Below are 9,053 nucleotides of genomic sequence, written 5' to 3'. Positions count from 1 at the left end.
CCTCTTTTCAGCCTCTGTCTGAAACGATCGGTTTTAGCTCCTGTCTCTTTAAGGCCCCCCTCCCGAAAAGCCCAGTCTGCTCTGATTGGTCAGCATTATGACGCGGATCACGCGCGGTGACGCTTTCTCGTTCGCGCGCTTGCACGCTTGTGGCGGAGCTTCGCTAGACAACAAGGAAGTAAACTACGGTGGGTCACAAGTTGATGACGTCAGAAATGGGGAAACGTCAGAAATGGGCAAAAAATCTGAATTGAGTGTTTTATCTCCTGTATTTTGACTGAGGCAGCCCACAAAAACATGACTGAGTCATCTTTTTTCACACTTTGCCTGCTGATAGGCCCTCCAGAGTCCCAAATGTACATAATCAAACAATTAAAAAGTTGGTTTTGCATAATATGTCCCCTTTAAATTTTGTTCTGAATGTGGATGTCGACTGTCAAGAAACAAACAACTGATGTCTGTTTCAACATTTCCTCTTCTTCATCTAAACTTCTCAGTTGCAACTAGCAGAAAACATTTGAATGGCAAAAATATTTAATCTTGATTCAAACATTAAAGTAATAGTGATTCATACTTTGTATCAAAATCTAAATTATGCTGACAAAACTTTCCAGGGTATTCATGGTTTGTGGAACCAATACAACACATGTTGGAAAATAGTGCTGCTGCTCTACTGGTTCAACACTAAGACCACACTGGACCTTTTTTGTTACTGAATCTTGAAAGCAGCCCAGACATAGCTCCTCTCTGAGTTTTAGTATGAACACTCTTGTGTGAATCACCTGATGTTTCTGTCTGCGCTTCTTCTCCTGCTCGAGCTTCTGCTGTTTCTCCAACTTTTCAGTCATGCGTGCCTCCCTCAGCGTCTGCCGCTTGCTGCGCCTGTAAGCCTTCGAGTTGAGGGCCGTCTCCAGGGTGGTGTCTCGCCTCATACATGCCACCACATCCTGCCTCAGCTGAAGATATGAGGTTACACATCAAATTCAATTTCTAGGTATGTAAACATTTAATGTTGAATAATAAGCAGAGCTAAAAAGAATAAAAAACTAAGCAATATTAAACATAATTTAATAAAAATGATATAGACTTATATATACTCCATGTCACATTCTCCCATTCACACACATTCACACACTGATGGCAGATGCAAGTTTCCAACTGCTCATCAGAAACTAAGTCATTCTCACACATTCATACACTGATGGCACAGCCTCTTGAGCAATTTAGGGTTCAGTATCTTGCTTAAAGTTAGTGTAAACTACATTATTATACAGTAAAATTACCTTTCATCACTCTTTACCTTTTGGCTGCTGAGGAACTTTGTTCATAAAGAGTAAACCCAGGGCAAAAAACGTACACCTACAGTGTGGATTCAATCAGCACGAGTCAATAAAGAAATGAGAAATGTGTCCTGACACTGTTTCAATGGTTGAACTCCCTCCCTCAAGTCGTTCTGGGTAAATTAACATTGAACAACATGAAATGGGGCAATTGCTGCATACCTGTCGCTGGAAGTTGAGTAGACGCAATGCCTTGAGCTCCACTGTAGCTTTAGTCCTCAGGTCAGGGGGCAGAGAGCCTGGTAAACTTTCCAGTTCCTGGATTCGATGTGCAATCCGAGCCTGCAATCTGAGGATCATGAAGATGACATGTCAAACTGTAACAAACTGGTCTCAGCAGGTCATTTTTTGAAATAAAACACAACTACCATGGAAAGACCACATAACAAAGGCATGACATAAGAAGTGTTGTATGTCATAAATAGGACAGACAGGAAAGGAAGTGGACAGAGGGGTACGATATGAAACAGGCTCCCTGGCTGGAATCAGCGTGATATGCACTACCTCGAGGAGACATCTTAAAATGTGTTGCTTTGTCCAAACGACAGTCCAAAACAAAAAGATATTCAATTTACAAAAAAAAAAAACAGTTCACATGCTCACTTTTGAGAAACTGGAATAAGAAAATGTTCAGCCTTTTTGTGACTTACACAATATATAGATTATTAATATTGTTGGTACATATTAGAGTATTGGTCTGACAGAATAAGTATTATGGAGGTTACCAGTATCGCCATAAGAATCAGAATCAGAATCGGGTTTATTGATCTAAATTAGAGCTAGACCCATTTTCTTTATCTGTATCAGGCTCAAAATAAAGTGTCTGCTAGGCTATAAAGAAAAATAAATCTATGATATACTGGTGAAATCCTTTGAACTATTATAGGGGAAATACTACTGTATTGTATGATACAACCGGTTTGTGAAGACTCTTTTTAGTACTGGTTGTCAAATATTCCTACTGTCACCGATTTAGTACAGTTGAGGACTCAAAATGCTAGTATGATTTGGGAGGATTGGCTCTCAATCCTCCCAAGCCAGATGAATATCTTTGTACAGCTATAAAAACACAACCTTGGCAAAATGTTTCTGTATGTTGAAATCTACAGCAAATACTCTGTGAGTTGCTTACTTTGTTTTCCTCATTACAATTCAACACCTGCTAACATTTCCTTGTTATCTAAAAAGAAAAAAGTTCAGGAAAGCAGAGAATCTGTACACAAATCGTAAATAAATATTTGGTAGTATTCTTATGCAAGTTACCTCACCTCGTACTAACCCAAGGGGAACATTGTATAATAACTTATGAACTCTGATTTGATTTTATAACTCTCAGGCTGCCAAAGATGTTTATCAATAAACTATCACAATGTAGCATGAATGTTGATGGGTTTTTTTCCAATACTTTCACAGAGGTACTGTATGTTCAGATGGCCCAATTAGACAGACTAGGTGAAAAGAGGTCAGCTCTCTTTGGTCTCTGAGTAATTCTTGACCAATACAGTTTGTCAAGGGTGATCTGAGAGCATGAAGAAGAGATCATCAAACCAAGAGCTTTGAAGTCGTATGAAGAAAAACAAGCCTTAAGGCCACAACAGGATTAAGTCTTCCTCAAATCTCCATCAGACGTCTCTGTTTCTAAAAAATGATACAGCCTCCGGCTGATTCATTTTTGTCCTTTTTTTTGTGTTTTCATGTTCGTCCTGACAGACGACGACAGTGAGTTGTGATTGTGTATGCACACAGCAACTTTACCAAAGACCATAGAGGCTCCAACACAAAACGTCCTTTACGTTATTTAGTTCAATGGTAACACATGCAAGATGGGACATTAGATTTCTGTGCCGCTTCCTTCACAGCTCAAGTCCAAATTAAAGCAGTTCAAAGGAAAGGAAATAAAACACCAACTCTCTCCCTCTCACTTTGTTATTGTGATTAGTGATAATGGGCTTTGTGATAAAATAAAAAATGACTTGACATGACTGTGACCCACACGTCTCCCGCTAGGTTCTTCAATCACTTACCTACTCTGAGCCAATTACCAAAACAACTTGGGACGTGAAGAAAGTTTCCGACTCTACCATGCACAAAGCAGCCTGAAATATTCGTTGCTCTATCAAATTTGATCTCAACTTACATTATTTCAACAAAGAGGGACATGGAAAAAAAAACTCTTTATACCGTCACTTGTTCCAGAGCTCCAACAACTGGTGGAATAAAATGTCTGTGGTATATGTAGGACCCAGAAGCTGCCACAGTCTTATAGTATCTTTACAATGCTGCTTGCTAAATATGTCCAACAAGGTGGAAGCTGAATTTAAAACTTTTAACAGCATAACACCTTACTTACAATGACTACCAATTAATGGCTGGTAAGTCTTCTTTCACATTAGTAATTAATCCGTAAATGATGTGGTTAATTTATTATAAAATCACATGATGGGCCATTTAATGACTGGTTAAATGATTGCTGAGGAAGCTCTCAAGATTAAGACTTGTTCAAGAATGTTATATGTAGTACATGTTCTGTATGTGATGTATGAGACCAGTGGTAATTAGGTAATGAAGATAAATACCTGTACTCTCTCTCTTGCAGGATCCCCACTGGGTCCAAGCCCTGGGGCTTCTGGATTGGCGTGACGCGGTTCTGTTTCTGCTGCATCTGGAGCATGGGGGACACCTGCTGCCCGGGAGGCTGAGGGGCAACTGAGCTGCCCGGCATGGGCCCAGCTGGCACAGCAGAGGCCTGAGGAGGTGCAGGGGATGGGCGTCCACTGGCAGCAGGGGTGAGGTGCTTCTGAGCATTGGCTTGATTTTCACCAACCTGACCTGGAGAGCAATGACTGTCTGTTATTGGGACAACTCTCAATGGGGGCAGGTAGATACAGATATGACCAGAATCACAAAATAATTCAATAATCATCATTTAATATTGAGTAGCTGCCAGTACTGATCCGATATTTGTGGGTTTTTTTTAGCTCTACCAGCTGTTCCTTAAGGTTTTATCGTTGTTTTTACACAATGAAGTATAAAATAAAAAACCCTCTGAACCCATTTTCAGTGCAACCTTCTTCCCCAATTTATAGGTAAGCATAACACTGTCCACGAGAGGGGAAAGGATTCCCTGCAAAAAAAACACAAAAAACAGGCATGTTTCTTTATCGAAGTACACACTTTAAAAAGCCTTTAACCACACATCGTTCTTCTTCTGGGTTTTAGATCCTGGTGAAGACTGGTGTGATGGCAATACACTGTGGTCTTGCACGGTTAATCTTGTAGCCATGATAATAAAGGCTTTTTAACTTTTGTACTTCAACAAAACAATGTGCCTTCATTTTTGGTGGTTATACTTAAAACTAAAAACTAATATTCTTCTTCCCTGGGCTCTTATCATTTCTCTATTTTGTGCCACCTTGTGTCCTCTCTCCTCCGTCCTCCTGCCTGTGACCCAAAATCAATTTAGCTTAATCAAGTGCCCCCTTAAAGGATGTCTCAATTCCTAAAATGCATCTGGATAAGAGAGGAGAGAAGAGCGAGGACAGAGGAGGCTTGTGGGGTTAGCAGTGAGCGAGGATACATAGGTGTATCCTTTGCAGAAGTCTATGACGTAAAAAAGAGCTGCGACGGATATATATACAAACCATGGCGGGAGCAGGACTGTACAAATGTAAGTGTTCATTTTGAATTCCTACGTTGTACTAGTTATTGTAGATTAAGGGAATAGTTATGATGAGATGATCAACTTTTCATACAAACATTTGTAGTGCTTCAGATAATAACATATTTAAAGTGTGTGCGTGCGTTAAATAAAAAAATAAAAATGTATGACATCTTTACATTCTTGTTACATTGAATCAAAAGTAAATATATAAGATGTCATGCACACTGTTATGCTCATCCGAAAGGGATCTTAAAATACAGAGGTAGACTATAACAAAACCAGATGATGCAGCTGTGCCACAGATCTTAATTGACGTTGCATTAAAATGACAGCTCCAAAACTGGGATGTGTAATTTTGTTAAACGCCTGTTGCCTCGACTCCTCTGTCCTTGTGTCTCTTCTTCGCCTCCTCCACTTGGATCTGAAGTTGGAGGGAGAAACGAGGAGAGGAGGCAAGGAAAGGAATCAAGGATGTATAAACTGAGAAATGAGAAGAGAGGCCTGTTTTACTGTCTGGTGCCTCATCTGGGACTAATTTGACGTCTTCCAGGAGCTATTGTTGTTTCGACTACCTAATTTCTTGTATTTATTCAGTTTTAAATTGACCTCAGTGGGAGTTGAGATTTTTTTCATTTTGGTATCTTTATGTTTATTTGACTATTACTTCAGATTTTCTCCAAACTTTTGTTGACATTTAAAACTTTAAAACATGTTTGTATAACGCAGCATTAACTTGTACCCCCAGAGTCTAATTGTTAGACTACTAAATTTAAATTATGGTTATATGTATTTCTATTGGCAGAAATATAATAATCATAGGTCATAGGTCATAATCATATCATTCGTGTATAATTACCTGACAATAAGAATAAAATTTGCTGTTTGTATCTACATAGGCAGCAGGTCCTCTTCTACGGAGTCCGCCATGTTGAACCACCATGTTTCTACAGTAGCCAAAAACGGACAAACCAAACACTGGCTGTAGATAGGACCTTTTGCGTTTTTCATGAGTTTCGCAGACACCAAAGTTTCTCAGTATTCAGTTGGTTGCAACTTGCAACTTCACCACTAAATCCTACACAGTTGTCCATTAAACAAATGCCTGTTCTTGTTGCTATATGTGTGGTAGTAACCTTGAGAGCTACAGACAACTTGGATGGATGAATGAATATATGAAATCCTTCAGAGGTGGATAAATCCTTTAATTTTAATGATGGCTATGATCCTTCCACCTGGGATCTCCTGGCACAAGGTCTAATGTTTTTAAAAATATTTATAAAAAGCTTCAAAAGCTTGGAAATCAAAGAATACATTTTTAATGTTTCCTAGAGAAACAAAAACTGAAAAAAGAGCAGCTTCAGTGGGAAAGACTCTTCTTACTACTTGGAATTGATTTCCATTCCACACTTCACTAACATTTTGCCCAGATTTCCATAAAATGACTTTGGGTGTTGTCACTGTATTGTATGTGTCCTGTTCATTAACAGTGCAGTTCAAAGCCAGGGAAGTACTCTTTAAGTCAACCTTGGATTGCAGCATCTTTCCACAATATCCAGTGCAGTTCAAAGAATTTACTTTAGTCTCCGTTCAAAGAGAACCTGATGTAAGACTACACATCAAACAGATGGGTGTAGCGTGGTCAGCTGCAAACCTTTCACTGGATTATGATGTGTGAAATGAAAATGTAGTAGTAGTCCACACATTCACTTAAAGGACCAGTGGGTAGGATTTAGTGCCATCTGGTGGTGAGGAACCAACTGAATACCCCTCACCCAAACCTCCTATTCCAAGGGTGTAGGAGAACCTGCAGTGCCTTTGAAACTCGCAAAAAAATATATTAAAATATTATATTCCATTTTTGCCAATAGATCCTCCTAAATGTTACACACTGGTTGGTAATTGGTCTACCAATTACACTGATAGACTTACCATCAGACCAAGGCTTGGGTCCTGTGCTTTGATTGTGTCCTTGCATGGTTGGGGTAGGGCAGGGACTTGACTGGGGACCACCCATAGGTGTCATTGGCATACCTTTCAACACAATAACAATTCATATATGTAATAATTAATCTTATGCATTTTCAAATTATGAGGTAATATTCTCTGGGCCTGTTTCATAATGTTATCATAATGTGATGAAATGGTAGCTACAGACTGACAAATGTGTTTTATTTGTTCATTTTGTTGCATGCTGTTTCCTTCTTGTTATTGATAATTGTCTTAATTCATCTTTATTCAAAAAAAGAGAATTGACAAACATTTTCCTTTTTTATCTCCCCCTCCCAACCTTACTGCCTACATAATACAAATCGATAAGACATTATCTATACATGGCAGTACCTGGATACCAAATTAGTAGTGTAATAAAATGGAATTGATCATTTTAAATTTCTTGCTTCTCAAAAATTTGCTGCTTTTCTGTTTCATATCATTGTAAACTGAATACATGTAGGTTTTGGACTGCTGATCAGATAAAACAAGTTATATTAAATAATAATTAATAATAATAATAATAATTAATAATAATAATAATAATAATAAAATACTTTGAATTGATTGTCTTTATACCCAACAATCTGTACCAATATCCCGTTACTTTCCATTTGACCATTTTAGGCCCATTTTAAACCACCAATAAACCCCCAAATGTTTCTCTGACAGTTCATTCTTATCAGGGTGGAAAAACATCTGACACTTTATAGATCACTTGCCACAAAACACCTCCATAAAACAGTGCAATAATTACAGCAACAAACACTAACAAACAATATAAACATCACCAGAAAGAAATATGACAAAATATGTATGTATATATAATTATAATCATTTTTGGATTTGGGATGCATCAGGCAACCACTGTGATACTGCATAATTTCCATCATATGTTTTTCACGACACACATTGGCGGATATCATATTTTTTAATATTAGCAACAAACATTACATTTATAAAAGAATTTGTTAGAAATACCAAATATGTTGTTAGTTTATTTGACACCAAAATTGTGTTTGACTGAGTGTTACCATGAAAAACATCTCTCACACTTAAAAATGATTTGGATTTGGGAAGCTTGAATTTATCAAGTCTCTGGTTATGATTACACCTGTATTTAGAGTGCAAGCTGACACTTTGTTCATGTCAGACTACATCAACTGCCAGGTGATATTACAGGTGTGGAAGCTCTCAGGGCAGATCTTGGTCACACTGAGCTATAAACCGTTCATGTTTTGAGGTGGCATGGCTCACATTCAACGGAGGACACGGAGCTGTCAAGTATGTTCAGATCTGTTGCGTCGGATCACAAAGTCACAAAAAATACCATGCCAATTCTGGTTTATCTTTAAATTTTTGGAGAACGTTCTCTGTGACAAGACAATCCTGAACAACCGAGATTCATCTGCTCATAATAAAGCAACCCAAAGAACTAAATTAACCTGCTTCTGTCACTTCACAACTATATGTTCTTACCTGCAGGCCTGTTGTAAGGACTAGCACTAGGTGCCTGCTGCTGCTGCTGCTGCTGTTGCATTGTGGGTAGGCTCCTCTTGCCCTGAACAGCTAGTTGGAGGTTTTCAGGCAGGGGTTGCCCACGGCCTAGGATCTTGTAGGCCAGGATCTGAGCTCTGAGCTGCTGCAGCTGGACCGGACTGAAGGCAGAAGGTCCGCGCCCCTGCTGGGCCATGTTGGACATGTTGGACATGTTGGGCATGACTCCCTGGGGATCCATCGGCATCATAGGGCCTGACTGGGAAGGAGGCATGTGGGGCGGTGTAGGTCCACCACCACCTCCACCTCCTGACATGGGACTAGAAGCATGCTCATGCACACCCATGGGGGATGGATGTGGGGATATGTATCCTACAGTAGACAGGAAGGACTTTGTTACTTAATAATTTCACATACTCAGAATTCGCATTAATACTCTTAAAGCAGTAAATAAATCTAAGGGGCTAAAACATTATTTAAAAGACAGAAAAGCAGAAAATACATATTTTTCTGACACAAAACTGGGCTATTTGTTTAAGACTTTCCTCTAATATTTGCTTTTTTTT

General features: G+C 39.0%; 1 protein-coding gene across 1 annotated transcript in view; it reads right to left on the bottom strand.

The window, feature by feature from the left end:
- smarca2 (SWI/SNF related, matrix associated, actin dependent regulator of chromatin, subfamily a, member 2) overlaps positions 1–9,053 on the bottom strand; it is a gene marked incomplete in the record, with an annotated part of 40,842 nt that overhangs the window by 26,390 nt on the left and 5,399 nt on the right. Inside the window, 5 exon segments of the mRNA XM_035658292.1 lie at positions 783–956; positions 1,503–1,629; positions 3,917–4,169; positions 6,931–7,032; positions 8,470–8,859. Coding sequence (XP_035514185.1) covers positions 783–956; positions 1,503–1,629; positions 3,917–4,169; positions 6,931–7,032; positions 8,470–8,859 — 1,046 coding nt within the window.

Source organism: Morone saxatilis, unplaced genomic scaffold (genome assembly GCF_004916995.1).
Source record: "Morone saxatilis isolate NCDOM2014 unplaced genomic scaffold, NCSU_SB_2.0 Contig16, whole genome shotgun sequence".
Classification (NCBI taxonomy): Eukaryota; Metazoa; Chordata; class Actinopteri; family Moronidae; genus Morone; species Morone saxatilis.
This window is presented reverse-complemented; position numbering and strand designations above follow the sequence as displayed.